Source organism: Semicossyphus pulcher, unplaced genomic scaffold (assembly GCF_022749685.1).
Source record: "Semicossyphus pulcher isolate SPU_LCO1_2020_fin unplaced genomic scaffold, fSemPul1.0.p SCAF_22, whole genome shotgun sequence".
Taxonomy (NCBI): domain Eukaryota; kingdom Metazoa; phylum Chordata; class Actinopteri; order Labriformes; family Labridae; genus Semicossyphus; species Semicossyphus pulcher.
The window spans coordinates 11,616,088-11,637,551 of NW_027211696.1; the positions used below are offsets into that span (position 1 = coordinate 11,616,088).

Consider the following 21,464-nt stretch of genomic DNA (forward strand, 5'->3'; position numbering starts at 1 on the left):
TTACAATATACACAATAGAGCTGAATCTCATAGAACTCTGAAGACTTAAAAACTACATAATCCCTGATTTGTTTTAAAAAGCTCTGTACAAAACTTGAATGACTGTTTATGTGTCTGATTCTCCCCCGAAGTTCGGGTTGTTGAAAGCAGGCTGTAAGACAAAAAAGACTTATTAACTCTCCCATAAAAAAACCGAACCATGTGTTCAGACACGACCACAACAAGCTAATCAATAACTCACCACATCGACGCGATTGGCTGTTCTTGCTGGCAGGCTCAAGCTGCTCAGTTTATAACCCCGGACTCTGAAGACGTAGTACAGCAGTCCAAATATCAAGGTGACGATCACAATGGCTGCAACGATCGCGCCGGCTATCACCCCTCCATCTGCACAAACAGAGATTCACCACGTGTGTCAGTGAGGCTGCAAACGTACGAGTGCAACAGTTTCTAAAGCTATTCGACATCCAAATGTATTAGTCCTAAATTTACATCTACTGTAGATATTTCAGTAAAAACACAACATTTTATCATTGTGGTGCTGAGGATTTATTTCCATGGCAACAATAATTTCAAAACAAAACTTACTGCAGTACATCTTTCAACATTAGCCAAGCTAGCAGCATTTAGCCAGGCTAGCAACAAGTTGTTTTTTGGCCCTTTGTGACACTTACTGTTGCCGCCTGGACCATCAGTGGGAAAAACTGGGTTACCGCCATCATCTGTTGTATAATCTGAAAGAGAGAGTTTTACAGAGAGGAAATATCAACCTGCTGCTCATCATATTCCAGTTTTTTTTTCCTTTTTCTAAAACATTTATCTTTTTCATGAGAGAGAAGTGAGCCTTCAAACCTCTGTATTCTATCACAATTACAACAGAAATGACAGGCATCACCGATATGACTTTTTCAGTCCTGATGCAGAGACCTGAGTTTTTGAGATCAGATATACAGAGTACCAGTGTTACCATTGTTTCATTGAAAAGCTCATTATGTGGAAGGATGGGGTCATGAAGTGTGATGCAAGTCTTGACTTAAAGTAATAATCTCAAAGATTTTCATGTAAATAAATGTCTGTTAAGTCACTATCTATCGCCAAATGAGGTAACACAATGGTGATTGAGCCTGTGGTCCACTGATGAAGGCCTTTGCATTTGCAGTTTATTGTATTATTAGAGTCTGAGTGTCTGGCGACATTCGTGGAAAAAATCAAAAGCAGCGCCCAGTAAGTGAAGTGGTTGGTCTGCGAGAGAGGGTAGGCGGAGCTAAGCGGCTGCTTTTCCGCTCTCTGCAAGTGTTGCGAGTAAACAGTAATCTACTATGGCTGAACAAACAAAGAAAAGATCGATGACTACAGATACAAGTTCAAAAATAAGTGAAAATCCAAAGAAAGAGAAACAAACTCGACGCTCAGATGAAGGCAAACAGTCTAAAAAGGAAAGCGACCGTCAGCGAGGAAAATCAAGAGTTACAACTGCAGCCAACCGTGGACGTCTGGTGAAATTGGGAAGTGTCCTCCCGCAATTACCGTGTATCGCCATTAGGTGGAAACTTAAATCTTCGAGCTTGTCAGTTTAATGATTGCTTTCCTAACTTTGTAAGCAAAGAGCAAAAAGGCTGATATAATTTATAAGGTCAACTTGGATGCCAAATATTTCAGATGTTGTTTATCTTGTGATTATATTAAGCAGATGTGTTTATTATTGTAAGTGGAACGGCAGTACTCCATCTTTTAGTGTGTTAAACAGATTAGATCTGCTAGTCTGTTAATATGAATCACCTTTTTTGTTGTTTTGTTTTTAAAATAACATTTTGTTCTCAACGTTTTCAACTCAGTGTACTTTATTGTAACCACAATTGCTTCGTCTTTCTGTTTGAATGTCCAGCATCTTCATTTCCACCATTGCTGTCTGAATTATACGCTCATCATATGGTTTGTTTTCATTGTGTTAAAAAATGAGAGAAAAGAGAAGAAAAATGGCCCCCTGCTGCCTGCTAACGCACAACATTGTACGCCTATGCAAACATACACACAGATTTAAATTTAATAGATAAGCACTGTCACGTATCAGTGTTGAATTCTTTAAAAATAAAAAATAAAAAAGCATACTTACACTGGCGATGGCGGCATACGAAACCTCTCTTCTGCAGGCAGTTGTTGTCATTCCAGCGTCCGTCAGCGTACATCTCCACGCAGTTCTCCTCGGCGATCTCCCCGGGATGAAACGCTGAATTTGGCTCCCCTTGAGCCCAGTTGAGGAAGCCCAGGGACGTCTTATCTGTCCAAGCCCAGCCGACTGTGAAAGCAAACATACAAGAAAGGTTGGTGCACGTATTCAAACAGTCCTGTGAAAATGGAATTGGAATCACTGTTCTTTTGTCCGTTTCTACACTCACAGTGGTTGTCCCTGGTGAGGCCGATCCAGATGTTGTGATTCTTGGAGTAGTTCAGGTTCCTGATGAACTCCACCTCCCCCCTGCTGTGGATGGACGCCAGCTCTGCCCTGATGGACTGACACCAGTGGAGTGAGTCCGGCCAAGAGAAACCCTGCTGTTGGTCGTACACGCTGTAACAGTAGCGGCCGTAGGGCTGCCAGAATGGCAGACACTTCCCATCACCGGGGGCCGGAGTCGGCGGCGGGTTCTCTGAGAGACGAAACAAGCAACATAATAAACAACTCTTCAAATATTAAACTGTAAATTAAGCTTTTTTTTGTGTTGCATAATGCATCATAAGCTCTTAAAGACCGGACAAGAGAATCAGGAATAACGTGTGAGATACCTGAGGAGATCTTGCAGATGTAGGGTTTAGCGTCGTCACACTTGGTGTCGTTCCAGGTCCCGTGGAAGAAGTGTGAACCGTGAATACTGACACAGCCCTCGTCCTTGATGTTGCTGGGCTCTCCTGGTCCCCACTGAGTGAAGAAAACTGGCCAGCCATCTGTCCACTTGTACGAGCCATCCTCCTGCAGTACAGGGAAATATTAGATTGAGTTTAATGGTGGTGGGTAAAAAAGTTCCCAATTGCCTTCATCCTCATAGGCTAAACTCCTGCCTCTGTATGTTTAACTTTTGTTTCTAATTCTAGTGTTGGTTCCCCCCCGACCGCACCTTGCGCCTGAGTCCGATCCAGACATCTTCTTTGCGCTGCAGGACGACTCCAGCGATGAAGGCCTGGTCGTAGCTCATGTCGATGCTGGCCAGGTTGCCTCCCTCCTGCGCGCAGGCTGTTTGAGCAGCGTCCCAGGTCGCCTTCTCCTCCACCAGCTTGTAGCAGTTCATGTACCAGGAGATGTAGCCGGCCGGGCAGGGGCTCTTGGTTGGAGGTGGAGGGGCGATGCTGCTGGCTGATGAGGAACCAGATGTTGTTACAGAAAGGCCTGAACAGAGGTTTACCTGTTATTTGTCAAAACGCTTTCTGTAATTAATGAGTGTTAACTGACATTTCTTCCTGTAGCAGACGAAGCTTTGATCCTTGTGACAGGCGTCATCGTTCCACTTGCCGCTCACCAGGTGGTTGTGAGCCAAAGCCACACAGTGCTCCTGATGAGAGAGACCAAAAAGCTCCAACTTTCTGACTATAAACATGAGCTTGTTAAACAGAAGCGAAGTCTCCTCACCGCTCCTCCTGCATTGTTTGGCTCCTTGTCGTTCCAGTTGGTGTACTTCACGGGGCTGACCCCATCACTCCAGGCGTACTGATTCTCCACCAATAGATCTGACAGACCGATCCACGTGGGAAGCTCCAGGTCCCTCAGGTAACTCGACACAAAGTCTGAAGGAAAGAGGGGGATCACGTTAAGGACGGTAATGACATGAAGCCACTTGACTGTTTCATTCTTATAGATTAATCTTACCGTTCTCGTACTGGTCATCAATAATTGCCAGCTCTCCTCCCTGGTCTCTGCACCAAGTTCGAGCATAAGACCAGTTGGCTTTCATCTCGCCTTTCTTCCCTTTGAACATGAAGCATTTATTCTTGAAAAGCATCCAACCTGGAGGGAAGGAAAGCGCAGCGGTTACAACACACTTCATGGCAATCAATAAGTCATCACTTCATCATTTTAAACCTATTAGAAATGTGTGTGAAATTCTGTCATAATGAGCGTATGAATTCTTGAGTTATGGCCACAAACTTGTTTTGTGAGGTCACAGTGACCTTGACCTTTGACCCCCAAAATCTCAGTTCATCCTTGAGTCCAAGTAAACGTTTTTGCCAAATTGTAAGAAATTCCTTCAAGGCATTCCTGAGATATCGTGTTCACAAGAACAGGATGGACGTGAGATCACAGTGACTTTGACCTTTGACCTTTGAGCACTAAAATCTAATCAGGTCATTCATGAGTCCAAGAGGACATTTGTACCAACTTTTATCATAATTAGAGTAGGAATTCTTGAGTTATAACCAGAAACGTATTTTGCGAGGTCACAGTGACCTTGACCTTTGACCTTTGAGCACTAAAATCTAATCAGGTCATTCATGAGTCCAAGAGGACATTTGTACCAACTTTTATCATAATTAGAGTAGGAATTCTTGAGTTATAACCAGAAACGTGTTTTGTGGGGTCACAGTGACCTTGACCTTTGACCTTTGAGCGCTAAAATCTACTCAGTTCATCTTTGAGTCCACTTGGACAATTGCGCCAAATGTGAAGAAATTCCCTCATGACATTTCTGAGATATCGTGTTCTCAAGAATGTACGTACAGACTGACGGACAACCTGAAAACATAATGTCTCCGGCCACAGCTGCCGCTGGTGTGGAGGCATAAAAAGTGTGTGTTACCTGCGGGGCAGTTGCCCTCCCAGGGCTGTGTGGGTGGAGGAGGGGTGTGGTCATCTCCAGGGAACTTCTTACAGACGTAGCCTGCTCCAGCTCGACCGCAGTTGGCATCGTTCCATCCACCTTAACACATCACGGTTACGTGTAAACATCACCAACAGGAGGTCCGTCCAGCGAACTTGCAGAATGAAAAAATAGATCTGCTGCATGTTGACTCAGCAGAAAGGAAAGTCAGTACCTTGATGTCTGTTCATCTGAACACACTGCTCCTCCCCGTTGGCGTTGTTGGGCTCACCTGGACCCCAGTGAGTGTACATCACAGGGGAGAGGTCCACCCACCTGTTCGGATAAAACAGAGAAATCTTTGTGCTAACCGTTTCTGTGACTCGTGTCAAATCCAACAAGTTCTATTTAAATGTAGAACTTTGCATCAGTCTTTAAATTATCATTCTACTTACATGTATTGTCCACTTGCTATGCCAGCCATAAACATGCCAATCCACGCTGCACTAACCTCCCCCGTCCCCACCTGGAAGAGCAGTACAACACTACACTTCACTTCACTGTCACATATGATGACGTATTTTAAAAGAGTAAAAAAAAAAAATGCGTACCATGGTGTTAACAAATGCCTGTTCCTCTTTGCTGAGGATGGAGACGAGTAAGGCCTTCTCGGCCCAGCAGCGCATCGTAGCCGTGTGGAAGTCCACGATGTCGGTGTCGTTGTAGTAGTAGCAGATGTTGTTGTTCTTCCTCCAGCCGGGGTTAGTACCACAATCAGGAGCTGAGGGTGGAGACGTGAGGAACAAACACAAGTATTACTTACACTTTACAGAACGCAGAACCCCTGAAAACCAAAAAGCCGTTGTGCACTGTCACTCCAAAGATGTACAAAACATGGCTGCTCTAGGATCGGTTATTCGGCCTTAAATGTACAAGCATGAATCGGACCCTGAGTGGGAGGACGATACACCTGCACGAGAGCAGCAGCCCAGGAGTTCCCAGGAGGTATTGGAAGGGTGAATGATGATTGGTCTAAAGTAAAGGTCATTTGAGTAGGAAACACTTCTACTTTTGTCCAACCTCTCCTGCTTTTCTACCTGTTAGGATCCTTTCATTTTTACCTAACAATATTAATTTACATGTGTTCATTTGACCCCACAGGTGCATTGTAAGGAGTGTTTACCTGGGACCGGTGACGGAGGCACAGGCGGCAGGATGGGCATCTGTCCTTTAGGCAGCCTGCATATCCAGTCCTGATGAGCGTCACAGTTGAGATCGTTCCACCAGGAGTACGTCCCATTGGTGGAGCTCACCATCTCCACACACTCCTCCCGGCCCTCGTGGTTGTTGGGCTCCCCGTGACCCCAGTTGGTGTGGGAGAGCGGAGTGCCATCGCTCCAGGAGTAGCCTACATGTTGAGAGATTGTTTTGTGTGTTCTTTGGATCCATCCCATAAGCTTCCACCAGCGCCCACTCTAAAAAACACACATTTTACTCACCTCCCTCTGTGGGGTTGTGCTTGAGGCCGATCCACTTGCTGGTGCCTTTGGTGTACGTGGCCAGGAACTCCTCCTCCTCCTGAGTGTGGATGCTGGCCAGGTCAGCTCCTCTGGAGACGCAGTCCTCATTCGCTGCTCCCCAGCTCTTCTTTTGCGACCATTTCACATCGTGGAAGAGCTGCAACAAATCAGCCAATAATAAATCAGCTCTGGCCCCTGCAGAGAATCAGTGTTTGTTAAATGCACTGATTTATATACCTTGTAGCAGTGTCTGAAGTGAGGTTTAGCCGTCCAGCCGGTAGCACAGCCCTGTGCGGGAGGAGGAGTCGGGGGCTTAGGGGGCGGGGTGATGTCAGGTCTGGGTTTCTCACAGATGAAGGAGTATTTCTCTAAGCACTCCTTGTCATCCCAGAAACCTCCAACAGCACCAGTTGTCATAGCCACACATGTACCATCACCGCTGTCTGGAGACAAAAAAGGACAGTGATGTTACAAATGTTTACATATTATTTTGTCCAGCTGATGTCAGGGTTAGGCCTGTACCTGGCTGCTCTTTGTCCCAGTGAGTGAAGGTCAGAGGTAAGCCGTTGTCCCAGATGTAGTCGACCCCTCCACCTTCTCCAGCAGCTCGCAGGCCGAGCCACCACATGCCAGTCTTTCCTGTCAGTGCCACTGTGAAATGTGACTGCTCGTAACTGCAGTGAAACACAGATACATGACATTAAACTGTTAAGATGTTGATCTGCTGCTACATCATCAGTTCAGCATGACTTTTTTTTAAGTGTTGCAAACATTTTTCTCACACACATAAGTTAAAAACAATTGCTTGTTCCAGCTTCCTAAATGTAAGGATGAGCTTCTTTGACTTAAAGAAGAAGTTCTGCATTTTTAAACCAGGGCTCTATTTTTCACAAATTTGTGTGTTGAAATGACTCATAGGAACAAACACTTTTGGAATCGGTCCATTAGATGGCCTCCGCCGTAGCCACGACACGGCCACAACATAATCCATCGGGGCAATTGTGCCAGATTAAAGTACGTCCACTAAAAGTGCTTGTTTTTGCCGCTGACAGGCTCAGACTGTTACCCCAGGTGTCCGACAACATTACGGAAATTATCCCTTTTTTTAAAGAGTAAGATCCTTTTTGTGTAACGAGAAACAGAAGTCTCGCTCTGAAATCTCACGGGTGGTGAGATGTTACCGGAACAGGACGGTGGAAACGTCGTAGGGATCATTTCCATAATGTTGTCGGACACCTGGAGAAGCAATCTAAACCTGTCAGTGGCAAAAACAAGCACTTTTAGTGGACGCACTTTGATCGGGCGCAATTGCCCCAATGGATTATGTTGCGGCCGTATCGCGGCTACGGCGGAGGCCATCTCCTGGACCGATTCCAAAAGTGTTTGTTCCAATGAGTCATTTCGACAGACACATTTGTGAAAAATAGGGCCCGGGTTTAAAAATGCAGAACTTCTCCTTTAAGTAAAAGAAGCCCATCCTTGGAGTTTGTAGGGATCATTTCCGTAATGTTGTCGGACACCTGGAGCAACAATCTGAACCTGTCAGCGACAAAAACAAGCACTTTTAGTGGACGTACTTTATTAGCCATTGCAGCTGTATTGTGGCTATGGTGGAGGCCATCTACTGGACCGATTCAATTTGTATATATAATACCGAACTTCTCCTTTAATTGATACTGAAAGTTAACGTAAGTGGCAGCGATAGCCGTCCATGGAGCTGTATAGAGGCCAATCTCTAGAAGCTGTAGTGTAAAGGGATTCATATGTTTACACCTCTGCTCTTTGAATAACTTCCTCCTGCGGTCTAACTCACATGTCTCCGATGTGCAGCAAGAAGCCGTCCATCTCTTTACAGAAGTCCTTAGCGTCCGACCAGCTCCTGCCGGTCTCCTCCATCCAGTAGCAGGCGTATCCGTAAGCATCCCAACCCTGACACATATTGTAGTGATTTACTTCTGCGACATCATGCACTGAAGCTCTCTTACAAAAGCTGTCATAGCTTAAGTGTGTCTTACCTGAGGGCATCCGTACACTGTGGGTTGAACAGAGGGCACTGGGTAATGCGCTTTGGGCATTTTGCAGATGTAAGTATTGAGTTCTGTGCAGGACACGTCGTTCCATCGGCCAGTCTGAAACAACAGTACATTTCTTTCATATATTGCACACTTGCATCTGTAGGATAACCACGGTTTTTTTTTTACCATCCTTCTCACCTGCGGCAACATCTCAACACAGTCTTCAGAGAACCCGTCGTGGTTGTTGGGTTCCCCTGGAGCCCAGTAGGTGAAGGTCACCATGTGTTCGTCAGACCACATAAACATACCAGGCACAGACAGGTCATTCAGACCGGTCCAAACATCACTGGTGGCTGTGAAAGACAATCCACAAGAAACATGTATTAAATTAAAATAGAAGTGTTCACACATGTTGGAATCAGTCTCTTCTTTCGATCCATACCCAGGTACAGGTAGCTTTCCAGCCAGCTCTGCTCCGTCATGGAGCGGATGGATACGAGTTCAGCACCCAGACTCCTGCAGGTGTCCTGGGCCTCACGCCATGTCTTTCTGTCTTCAAAAGGTTTGTAGCAGTACTCTCCGAACTCATACCAGTCAGGACCGGAACACCTCAGCTCTGTAAGAGGAGGAATGAGACAGACTCCAGAGTTAGTGCCACATAAATCTGCTTAAAAACAGAGTCCACTCAGAGGAACACATGTTGTTTTAGGGGTTAGCAATGCATCTCAACTCACCCCCATCTGCGAAAGTGTAAGACAGAGCATAGTTTCCATCGAATCTGTGGAATAACAGCTTTGAATTAGCCTTCTAGATCTGCTGCACCACACAAGGAAAGGGCATTACGTTTGAAACACAGCTTCTTACTGTTGGGAGGTGATGCCATTCCTGGTTGAGCCGGGATAGAAGTCCTGTCCTTCTTGTTTCAGCAAAGTACAATCTCCTCCAACTTCGTTTAATATCACCCCAGCGTGGATCCCCGCAGCACAGATGTTTGAGTCCTTAAAGGCAGAGCAGAGAGACATTCATACGTCCAGTTTTTATTCTTGCTTACAAATTGTCAGAAGTTGTGAGGCAAAAATATTTAGCTACCCCACGATATGTCGAAGAGCCGAACACGCGGTAATAAGAACTGGCGCAGTGAGCTGGGCAGTGGACACTGAAAGACACATGAGAATCAGTACAGTGTGTGTGGAAAGGACACAAACCAAATGCAACATTTACACTGCATGTGTAGCAATACATTTCAGTGTTAAACTCACGTCATTTTGTCGTTGGCAGAGTGGAAGTTGGGCCAACTGGCGCATGAGACCGCGTCTGTTGAACCGGACGTTTTTTATTAATGAAAATCAGAAGCACAATATTAATATTACACATATTAAAAATCAACATTTTTTTCTTACAATCCGGTGTGCATCCCAAGACGTCAAAGCGAAGGCCTGGCTGACCGCTGAACTCCAGCGGGAGGATGCGGACATATTGAGCTGAAACAGGTGTACCCAGCAGCTGAGTGTCAGCCGTGTTTCTGTCCGTTGGGCCCGGGAAAAACTGCAAGGAGATGCAGAATGACAACCTGTTCTCACTTTGGTTTTGTAGCAGAAAGATCTTGAAACTTCGGTAGGTGGCTCGGCTAACTCACCTGGCCGTCAGCGGTGTGGTCGGTCCAGGTTCTGCCGTCCATACTGTGCTGGATCTTAAATTTGGTGACCCAGTAGTCGTACTGAGGACAACCCTGCATTACGATTCCTGTTACTTTTCTGGTCTGGCCGAGGTTAACCTGGATCCAGCTTGAGGTTACTTAAGAAGGAGAAATGAAATGTAGCATGAGGTTAATGTGAGGATGCTAATTCAACATCCATTCATTCATTATCTATACCGCTTATCCTGTTCAGGGGAGCCTATCCCAGCTGTTATTGGGCAAGAGGCGGGGTACACCATGGTGTGATCGGTGGGTTGGTACGTACCGCTTCCCGAAGGCCGCCAGCACGAATTCCCATTCAAACGGGCCTGGCTGGCAGTGGAGCCGCCGACGGAGGAGGAAGCAGAGAGCTGGGAGTCTGTGACGTTCCTGTCCTCGACGCCCAGGCCGTGAAGACACACTGTGAACATTCAAACCCCCAGTGTTCACATTTGATAATCCAGAGGGCACAGAGGTTGTAAACCGCTTAAATAGGACAGCAGAGAAGAAGAGCCCACCTTTTTGTTCACACGAGTAGACGATCTCGAGGTATTTGGATACTGTAGGACAGGGGTCGACGTCAACGTGGGCGTATGCGAAGCAGAAGGGACGGTTGTCGCAACTCTTTCTATAGTGAGGAAGGATACCGTCCACGGTGCAGCTTCCTACAGAACAGGGCAGAACAACGCTTGGTTAAACTTTGACCAATATTTTCCTACCTAATCTTTTTTAGTGAACAATTTTCCGTCAAAATGCAACAATATAAACTGAAAAAGATTCCAAATAACACACATATTAATAATCAAATACAGAGAAATGCAGAAAATTATCCTGCGTAATTCTTTTTTGTATTTGTAATTGTAGAATACGAGTGATGGCTGTGCAGCACCACCTGTTGATCCATCAAAGTGTGGACAGATGTCGGCACTCTTTCGTCCGTAGAAAGCAGACTGGATGTTGATCACACTTTCCGGGGGACAGTGAAGCACAGCAGAGGAGTCCTGGCACACCAGAGCTGTCATGAAACCTGCAGCAGGAAAGAGTCACATTAATTATTTACTCTACAGCATATTTAAAAAGTTGTGATTTAAGAATCCCTGATCTTTATGGGTATAGTTTTTGCAGGAAGCTAAGGTAAATAGTGAAGTATCTTTACCATCATGAGGTGGAGGAGGCTCCGGTGTGTTTCCTGAAAGAGGAAACATATTTACCAACATGTATCACTCCACATCTTGTCTTCTGTTTGCAAATGGCAACAATCAAAGCAGCATATCTCACCTTTACGCTTGCAGATGTATCCTCGCTTGAACTCGCAGTTGTCGTCGTTCCAGTAGCCGTTGTTAATGAGTATAGACAGGCAGTCTTCACCGAAATAGTCGTCTGGGTTACCTGTAAAGAAAGATGAAGTCAAAAAAGGTGAATCAGTGGTGATTTTTCTTTATAAACGTAAAATATATCGGGCTGTAGATTAACCTGCACTCCAGCGGATGTATCTAAAAGGAGAGCCATCTATCCACTCCCAGCCGCCTTCAGTGACAGAGTCGTGACCGCCCATCCAAAGAGAAATCCCTGTGGGGCTCAGCTGGATCACACCTGAGAGGAAACAACAAAATACACAAGTTTGTTTACAGATCCAGAGAAAAGAACAGTGAACAAACACATAAAAGCAGGACTAAAAAGAAGTGTTTTTGTGCCCTCTGACAACTGGCAGAAATTGAGTTTTTAGTGGGTGTTTAGCTCCTCTTTTAAGGTAGTTTGTGCAGAAACAAAAACCTCTAGCGCCCCCAGTGGTAGCATCAAAAAGATACTTCTGCAATTCGTTGCACACCACCACGCCTTCCCCCACTTCACATCGGAATGGGAACATTAGACTAGACCAATTTTCGCCGGCATTATCTCACTTTAAAACAAACAAATAACATTGGAACAATTTTAAAGAAGCCATAGTTAAATGTTTTTTACACATAGCAGCTTAGAGGCAACCGCCAAACATATTAAGAACAAACTCGATTTATGTAAAATGAGTTCCACTGTAAATATATAGGTCTGAGTTAGTTGTAGAAAGAGTGTGAGTATTAAGTGCAAATATTTGGGAAGAAAACATAATAGTATGACACATTTTAAAAAAGGTGAAGGTCGATCATTTACAAGCATAATGTCATTATTTTTTTATTAAAATAGGTGTGATAAAGATATTTAAAAAAAGTTGGTGCAGAAGAATAAGCTGAAACCAATAACTTTGTAAAAGCTGACACACCGTTTGAGAATTTGACATTAAATATTGTTATAATGTATTAAGACTTTATTCTTTCAAAGATAATTTTTATTGGCCTTTTATTTAGAGGGAGGACAGTGGATAGTGTTGGAAACAGGGGAAGAGAGAGTGGGGATAACACGAGGCAAAGGACTGAGGGAGGGAGTCAAACCTTGGGCCGCTGCATCCAGGACTGTAGCCTCTGTACATGTGCGATTTAACCGCTGAGCTAAAGCGGTGCCCTTATGACTTTATTCTTGAGGTATTTTCTTTCTCTAATATTTCCCCTTTTAAATCTCCTCTTTGTTCATAAGACACTGTCATTTTGGAGACAAAACTGGGACGAATAATAAGGAATATAGCTCAACATATTCAAGTGAACTGTTAGGCATCCACCTGTTGATATGCTCGTTAAAAAAATGCAATAAAAACAAAAACTTTTGAAGTCTAACCTTGCACAAAGGCCTGTTCAAAGGGATCCGTGATGCTGATGAGGTCTCCTCCCTGGTTGAGACAGTCGGTCCGAGCCTCGGCCCACGTCCTCATCGACAGGTAGTTAAACAGGTAGCAGTAGTCATTGAAAGGGTCGGCCATCCAAGAACCACATTTGTCATTCCATCCTGTAACACACCGTCAAAAAGAGTTCATATACCAACATGTCAATATAAACACTTATCATGAGTTAAGATTATTGGTGTAGCGTTAACCTGGTCCGGATGTTGGGGGCTGGGGAGGAGGTCCTGCTCCCTTGGCTGTAGAGAGACAAGACAAAGAATAACTACTAATGAATGAATACAAAACAAGAGAATTGTGAAAACAAATATTCAGTGAATCAGACCTTTTTTGCAGATGAATTCCTTAGTGGCGGTGCAGAAATCGTCGTTGAATTTCCCAGGTTCGGTGTGATCCATCGATCGGAGGTGCACACAGTCCTCGTTGTTCTGCCAGTTGTCCGGCTGGTTGGGCCCCCACGGGAGGAAATCCTGACATCAACAAAACAAACAAACAAAAATAACACAAACAGCCCTGAATGAAGCTCCTCTAGACACTCTGTTGTTCCAAGGAGTGATGACAAAGGCACAATACACTCATTGTGTAAAAACAAGAAGGCAGCCATCTCTGTCGAATCATTCTACAGACAATCTTGAGATACTTTATTAAATTTTATGGTTTATACTGAGTTTCAGATTTCATGGTTGATATGGTATTTATGCTTACTGATATTATATTACAGCTAAAAAGCTTTTAATTAGGATATGCTCGTCATATATATATATATATATATAAAAGAGAGAACGAGGACGACACGGGGCCCTGAAGTACTCGTTTGAGGACATCAGAACTATCTTAGTTCTCATGCAAAATTAAAGCGTAAAGCAAGAAAACGGACTGAGAGTTATAATAATTTAATACAACTTCCTGGCAAAATAAAGGTAAAATAAATAAGAATAATAATTGAAGTTTCTTTCTATTTGGCGACACCTTGTGGCAATAAAAGGCCATTATAGGCGCATACGTCCCAGATAACCAGACGTCTACGGTTGGCTCCCTTTGTTACGGTTGTAACTCTTGATTTTCCTGGCTGACGGTCGCTTTCCTTTCAGACTGTTTGCCTTCATCTGAGCGTCGAGTTTGTTTCTTTTTCCTTGGATTTTCACTTATTTTTGAAGTTGTATCTGTAGTCATCCATCTTCTCTATGTTTGTTCAGCCATAGTAGATTACTGTTTACTCGCAACACTTGCAGAGAGCGGAAAAGCAGACGCTTAGCTCCGCCTACCCTCTCTGGCAGACCAACCACTGCTGGCTGATGGAAAACGCGTCACTAACTGGGCGCCGCTTGTGAATTCTTTACGCAAAAGTTGCCACAGACACCCAGTCTGTAATACTGCAAATGCAAAGGCTTTAAACAGTCGACCACAGGCTCAATCACCATTGTGTTACCTCATTTGGCGATAGATAGTGACTTAACAGACATTTACTTACATGAAAATCTTCGAGATTGTTACTTTAAATAAGATAATATTACAAATATTATTAGATATCAAGTTCTACACTTTGCTTATCCTAAACAGTGAAGATAAACTAAAATGCAGGATCTTCCCAAAAATCACATGATTTTGAAATGTTTCTGATAATAAAGAATATGTACATGGCTTCATCACTTACTGCAGGAGTGCCGTCGGAGTATACAAACTGGTTTTCATTGGTGATATCATTCAGACCGATCCAGGCCTGAGCCGGCATGTGAGCTGCAGAGAAAGGGTAAGGACATTTAAAGCAGTATAAATGCATTCACATAGTTTATTGATTGTCTTAAAAATACGATGAACTAGTCCTCTTTCTTAGCTGCTCACCAACAATGAAACTCAGCTCTTCTGGAGAGTGAATGCTGACCAGGTGAGACTGCTCTCCGACGCAGTGAGCCTCGGCATCCTGCCAGTTTTTCACTATCTCAGTCTCAAACTGGTAGCAGAAGTCCCCGTACAACAAATAACCAGGGTCACAGTGGGACTCTGAAGCAAAATAATTACACTGATTACACATTTATTCATTCAGCTTAAACTGACAGATGATGAAGAGGACACATGACGTCTGACTGACCAGGAGTTGCAGTTGGTTTGGGGTTCTGTCCACCTGTCATCTCACAGATGTAACCGAGTCTCTTGAAGCAGTCGGTTGTTTCCCATTTGCCTTGATAATTTCCTGCAAGAGAACATAAACCGATATAAACTGGTCCTGTAAAGCCTGCCTGAACTGAAAAGACACGTGAAAGTGCGTGGAGTCTACCTGTGAAGATTTGTCCGCAGTCCCAGAAGTTTGCGGTGTTTTTGGGAAAACCCGGACCGTAGTTGGAAAACTGAATCGGAGTTTTATCCACCCATTTGAAATCCCCGTCCTGGTCCTTATCTGGTCACAGCACAAAACAGAAACTTTAAAGAAACGGCACCTTCGAAAATCACACTTACTGTGAAGAGAGATCTTTGTCATTGTTTTGACAAACCTGATAAACCAAGCCAGATGTCAGGGATGTCTGTTTGGTGGAAGTCTGGAAGTTTCCCATTGATGAAGAACTGTTCTTCCTGACTGCACACACAGAACGGGACAAAGGTTACAGAGTTTGTTCTTTGCTGTTATTAAATGCAGCATTGATTTTGGTTGCAACCCTATAGATTGCATCTCAGATTCCTTTAAGTGAGACTCTGTAACTTTGGCTGAACAGTGGACACAAAGGTAAGTGAGTAGAATGACACCACATTCAAGAACGAACCTACATGTCTCCTGGTGACGTGTTCTTCATATTACGGCTGAAGGTAATGTTGTGTTTTGAAAAACTATTAATCAAAGTGACGATGTTTAGTGTAAATGGTTTTGCTTGCTTTATCGAACCTACATATACGGCTCAGAGAAAAACTAATAGACCACTCCTGTTCCTTAAATCAGCATCTCTCTCTACATGTCGTGACCCCATTGCCAACAGTCACCCGACAGACTGGTGGAGAGCATGCTAAGATGCATGAATGCTGTAATTAAAAACCAGGTTATTCCACCAAATATTGATTTGTGAACTCTTTCTGAGTTAATAGATAAGTATTCTGTTGTTTAAAAATGAACATGAACTTGTTTTCTTTGTATTATTCGAGGTCTGAAACACATCTTTTTTTGCATCTTCTTGTCAGTGCCGTGCACAGACATTTTTGGGGGCAGGGGCTCAAGCAAAAAAAAAAAAGGGCACTTGTCCCACCGATATGCACTTACTCCCAGCCTGATGTTGTCACACCGCCGCCATCCATAATCACACATAATGTTGGTAAAATTGGAAGTGTTTATATTTTACTATAGCCCTACTTAATCGTTGTTTAATGGATAGAAAACACAATAGAAGTGTTGTTTTGATTGATTTCATAATGAAAGCAGTGCCTACCTTTTGGGAGGGGGTGGGGTGGGGAATGCGGAGTACGTCCTAAATTGATAAGGAATATTTTTTGTGGATGCTACTTTAAATTTCCTTCTTTTTATGCGATAGAATAAAAAAAAAAAAGGATTTATATTTTTAAACTAAGGTCAATTTTGCCTCTGAGGGGCACAGGGCGGAGGCTCAAGCCGCCCTTGGGTCCTATCTGTGCACGTGCCTGCCTCTTGCTTTCTTAAGCAGTCGCTATTTTCTGCAAATAAAAGACCTAAATGAGAATATGTGATTTGGAAGTAAAACAAAAAAACAAAAGTTCATTTCACACAAACACAAACTTATAAAAGGTAGAACCAGAGAAAAACATTTTTGAAGTGATCTCTTAATTTTTTAGTCAAATGGACTCAAGAAGCTTTCTCTAAGATATCTACCTAGCAACAAACGGCAGGCAGACAATGTTAGCGCCTAAGCTGGTAAACAGAGAGGAGCATTTAGCTGCTAAATAGACCAAAAACAGAGCTAAGAGAGTGAACACAGGACATCCACCACATTGTCAAAACTCCAAATGCTTCTTTTGCCTGACTGTCTCTAAATATTTTACTTTATGAGGCAATAATATGTCAATATTGTGGTTTTCACTTGTTCTGCTGCCCCAAGTGGCCAAAATCAATCATTGCAACTTAGATCTTTTATGGTTAAACAACTGAAATGTTTTTCTGCCATGCCAAAACATAATGTTATGGATATGCTTTGTGTTTTTTGTGTTATTGTTTAGTTGGTATGTCTTTTGTCTGCCTGTACATTTTTATTTTAAACCCTTTAATTTCATGTTTTGCTTTTATTATATCTTAATGGGGCCTTTCTGTTGAATTAATTAATTAAATTAAAATGTCTCCAAACTAACTGCGTGGCGTCTTTAGATTTGGCTTACTCGCTGTAAGCGTGTTGTAGAGATCCCTCTCAGTGTGGAGCTGAGCAGACGCTTTAACTGCATTGGTAACAACATTTTTTACTCTTTATCATTTCAATAGTAACATAGTGTTGCTTCAATGTATTTTTTCTTTCCTACTTGTTTATGATGAGCAGGTGGGCGCCCATGTCGGAGCACTTGGTGAAAGCATCGTGCCAGGTGGTCAACAGATTGATATTACTGACCATCCAGTAACAGCTGCCAGAGAAGCTCTCCCAGCCGGCAGGGCAGAGAGCTAGGGGAGGGGGGGGAGGTTGGAGGGAAGGCAGGACATGGTTAGAGAGAGAGGAAAAAATCTAAATGTTTTTAAAAAAATATATAAATATAATGACTGAGAGAAGAGATATCATTTTGGTGTTCTTCTGAAAACAATCCCTCTTACTGTTCAGTGGTCGTTTACACATGTAAGGACGCTCATATCTGCACGCGTGAGATGTCCATTTCCCAAATTCCTCCGTTGCATCTTTGATCACCGCAGAACACGATCCCACCTCTGCATCCCTGTTAGAGAACATGTCTTTAAACCTTAATTGCACAAACTAATATTAAATCTTAAATGATTGATAAACAAAACGATATCTTACACTGTAGGTTGATCAGCACCCCAGTTTGTGTATGAAGATGTTGTGGCATCAGACCAGGACCACTGAGTGTTTCCTGCTTCAACATGGCAGGCAATCTTGTTGCATTTCTGGAGAAACAAATTGTCACATTCAGGACAAAATAATGAAGAGGTAAGTCAGCTTCTTAATGTCGCCCTGTTTTCCTCTCACCAGTGTGGAGTATCCGATCCAGAGGTCAATGCGTGATGGGTCCAGTGTCCCTGTGACAAACTGCTCTTCTTCTGCTGAGGTGATGGACACCAGGTCTCCTCCGTTCTGCACACAGTCATGTCTGGCCTCAGACCAACTCTTCCTAGTGTCTGCCATTAGTTTGTAGCAGTTGGAGCCGTGTGGTCTCCAGTTGTTCGCCATGTCACACCGTGGAACAGGATTAGCTATAAAGAGAGAAAAATAAATATGGTTAAAGTCTAGATAGAGCAGAAAGAATAATTTGATATACAGTATTATTGGCATATGATATAACAGGGACAGGTTTCTTTTTAAAGATTCTATTTTGGGCTTTTGCCTTTATTGTATTGGTCAGCTGAAGAGAGACAGGAAATGAGGGGAGTAGAGAGTAGGGGATGACATGCACCAACTGATCAGCAGAACGGGAGCCAAACCTGCATTGAGGATGGTTGCCTCTGTACATGGGGCGCCTGCTCTACCAACTGAGCTAAACCAGCGCCCCATGATATACTTTATTTTAATGCTACAATTTTTGACAGTTGTAGGCAGATATAAAGTATCCTTTGCCAGCTGATGTTAGGCATGCCAAGTAGCAAGGCCCCAGAAAAAGGCAGCAAAAAAGACTTCTAGCTTCCTTAAAGTAAAAATCTCGAAGATTTTCATGTAAATAAATGTCTGCTTTCCATCGCTGAATAAGGTAACACCATCACCCAGCAGTGGTTGGTCTGCCAGAGAGGGTAGGCGGAGCTAAGCGGCTGCTTTTCTGGTCTCTGCAAGTGTTGCGAGTAAACAGTAATCTACTATGGCTGAACAAACAAAGAAAGGATTGATGACTACAGATACAACTTCAACAATAAGAGTTACAACCGTGACAAAGGGAGCCAACCGTGGACGTCTGGTTAAATTGGGACGTATGCTCCCACAATAACTGACAATTGCTAAAGGTGCCACCAAAGATAACGAAACTGAAGTCTTTGAGATTATAACATTGAACGTGAATCTAAACAATGTAAATTTCAAAATACTATTGGAGGGTTACAGTACATGCCACATTAGCAACAACAGCTGTTTAATAAAGTGTGTAGATTTCCATATTCAGCCCCAAAATAATTAAAGTAGTGTGTATTCTGCACACATTCAAAATGTATTAAAATAGGACCGTACAGTTTACATGCTTGCAGATGTATTTCCTGTTGATGTTGCAGTCCTCATCGTTCCACATTCCAAAGTTGGCTCCTAACACCTGACCGCAGTGCTCTCCATCCTCACCATAGTTATCAGGCTGGCCTGGTGCCCAGTGTCTGAAACAGGAGAGAGATCATTTTGGATTAACTTTAGTGAAAAATTAAGTGCAGATATAATGCTTTAATTTGTGTTAAACTGTAATGAATGTAGTCGTTTTTCTGATGTGGTAGCAGTGTTACATACGCGAGGTATGGTATAAAAGGATTCCCATTGCTCCACTCCCAGACACCTTCTATGATCCGGTCATTCAGGCCGAACCAGTAGATATCTGTGCCAATTTGTGTGCTTATCCACAGCTAGAAATAAGACATTAAATATACATTAACCCAGCGAGTAATACCAGAAGAAAATCAAAGCTCGTGTGTGCCGTCTCACCCTCTCGTGGATGTCCTGGATGCTCATCAGGCTGCTCCTCTGCCCCAAACAGAAAGCATTCGCTTCCAGCCATGGCTTTGTATCAGTTGAAAAGAAGTAACATTTATCCTCGTACTCCCTCCAGCCCTCGTGACACTGGCAATGGGCTGAAAACACAACAAGACAAAGGCAGATAAAAGATGTGTCACAGCACAGTGAAAATAGTCCCCTCCTCTTAGACGGCTTCTTTTTCTGTTGTGATAATAATTCTTTCTGAAAAGGTGCAAAAGGCGAAAAGATGCACTTCCTGTAACGGCCACTAGAGGCTGGCTTCAGGAAAACGATTTTCAAGTGGCTGGAAAAACCCTGAACTTGATTTCAATTTTCAGTTTCAAAGTAATAACCACTAGTTAGCAGTAAAATCAGGATATTCACTCGAGGTTTTGTGCGGATGCTTTTTATAGTGACAGACAGGCTCCTTGTATTAAGGCTGAGCTTCCTCCTCAAAGCACAGGTGTTGTTTTTTATCTGTTGCTTACATGCTACATTTGTTGTTTTGTTAACTGTCCCATGACTGATTTTGATATGCTATTTTACATTTGTTGCAGCTTTGTAATGTTGTGCTATTTCTGCAAGGCGTCCCTCGAAAAGTGACTTTTATTTTCGGGGACTTCCTGATTGAATAAAGGCTAAATAAATAAAAATGTTTTATGGTAACTTAAACTCAATGAGTTCTGTTTATTACTATTTTACATTGCTTCAAAATAATATTTGTCTTATATACAGACATATGTAGAATTTAATAATGGAGACATGATGAAATAAAAACGTCAGATTTTTTTCACATATCATCAACCTTTCCCGAAACGTCGATGATACTAAATAAACATTAATAGCAACAAGCGAGACAGTGTGCAGGAGTTTCTTCACCTATTGTTTCATGCTCATAAGTGAAAAAAAAAGTTGATGTGTAATTTCACCAGGCTGTGAATCACTTGAATGCCCATCAATCATAAAAGTCCCATGACAGATCCACAGTTTAGCCGTGTCAGTCACCTCTTAGTGGTAATGTTTGACTTTAACAGCTTTCGCAGACACGAGAATCACATGATTTGCACACATCAGGAATGAGTTGAAAGAGCACGGGGAAAACTATCACTGATGCAAAGTTAAAGCGGCTGCAAGTCTTTGTTAAGTGTTTTTTTTAAATCACTATTGTGTCCCTGCCTGAAGCAATACATGCACTAAGGAAACATCAAATACTGACAAAACTGCTATCAGTGAAGTGTTCAGAGATACATTTTTAAGCAGTCGATTTTATTCGTAATCATGAAAGTAGTTTGGTTTGTTTCAAATTAGTTCAACAGCAAAGAACAAAAAAGTAGTTTTATACATTTTTTATGTTTTTTCTTTCTGGCTTCGACTTTTAACTGTGTGGTTCATGTAAAAACATGACTATCAAGAAGAGTTAGACATTGATCTGCTTACTGCTGCATTAAACATTTACTTCAACAGCCTCATGGTTTCACAGTGTGGAAATTAAAAGACATGATTTTTGTCATTAGTTTATCACATTTATGCAAACGAGCTATAATAATAATTTCTCCAAAAATTAAGAAATTAATTTCATCATCTTTCTCAACAGCACACAAAAAAAACATTCTCATGGATCAAGAGTGTCAAGATCAACAAAAATTGTAATAAACTTACCGCAAGAAAGAAGGGCAGCAAAGCTGAGCAGCTGCAGAAGCACTCTGTGTCCTCTGTCCATTGTTATTTTACTGTTTATTTCTCAAGCTGTGTTTCTACACATCCTAATGTCCGTAAGTTTTCTCCAAAACAACTCTGAGCTCTGCTGTGCGATGTGATCGAACTCCCTGTTACCTGGCCTCTGAGCATCCTCTCTGTACTTCACCTCTTTTCAGCATCCGTCCAGGGTCCAAAGACT

The 21,464-nt window shown here is 42.9% G+C and overlaps 1 protein-coding gene across 1 annotated transcript; it reads right to left on the reverse strand.

Annotated features, from left to right (window-relative positions):
- Positions 1-61: 61 nt before the first annotated feature.
- On the reverse strand, positions 62-21,287 carry LOC138602389 (uncharacterized). Its single transcript, XM_069673865.1, has 50 exons — positions 21,227-21,287; positions 19,538-19,683; positions 19,346-19,458; positions 19,082-19,218; positions 17,900-18,123; positions 17,711-17,817; positions 17,509-17,627; positions 17,226-17,361; positions 15,251-15,333; positions 15,037-15,156; positions 14,851-14,952; positions 14,604-14,762; positions 14,416-14,498; positions 13,087-13,231; positions 12,956-13,000; positions 12,701-12,868; positions 11,468-11,587; positions 11,273-11,383; positions 11,151-11,183; positions 10,884-11,021; positions 10,513-10,659; positions 10,281-10,415; positions 9,956-10,113; positions 9,720-9,864; positions 9,579-9,633; positions 9,409-9,475; positions 9,184-9,317; positions 9,054-9,097; positions 8,762-8,935; positions 8,518-8,672; positions 8,320-8,433; positions 8,118-8,233; positions 6,827-6,978; positions 6,542-6,747; positions 6,284-6,461; positions 5,968-6,192; positions 5,396-5,565; positions 5,240-5,310; positions 5,020-5,120; positions 4,785-4,904; positions 3,857-3,994; positions 3,620-3,774; positions 3,443-3,542; positions 3,111-3,346; positions 2,782-2,965; positions 2,397-2,645; positions 2,114-2,296; positions 675-734; positions 242-387; positions 62-151 (listed from the first exon to the last, which is right to left on the reverse strand). Exons 1-50 carry the CDS (start codon positions 21,285-21,287, stop codon positions 107-109), a joined length of 6,513 nt encoding a protein of 2,170 aa, XP_069529966.1. The 3' UTR covers positions 62-106.
- Positions 21,288-21,464: the final 177 nt, after the last annotated feature.

Excerpts from the sequence above, each read along its gene's own strand:
- LOC138602389 (XM_069673865.1), bottom strand. The coding sequence starts at position 21,287 with ATGGACAGAGGACACAGAGTGCTTCTGCAGCTGCTCAGCTTTGCTGCC. Across the intron at positions 4,905-5,019 it reads TCAGATGAACAGACATCAAG|GTGGATGGAACGATGCCAAC; the intron begins GTACTGACTTTC and ends TGATGTGTTAAG. Across the intron at positions 152-241 it reads CAGCCAATCGCGTCGATGTG|CCTGCTTTCAACAACCCGAA; the intron begins GTGAGTTATTGA and ends TTTGTCTTACAG.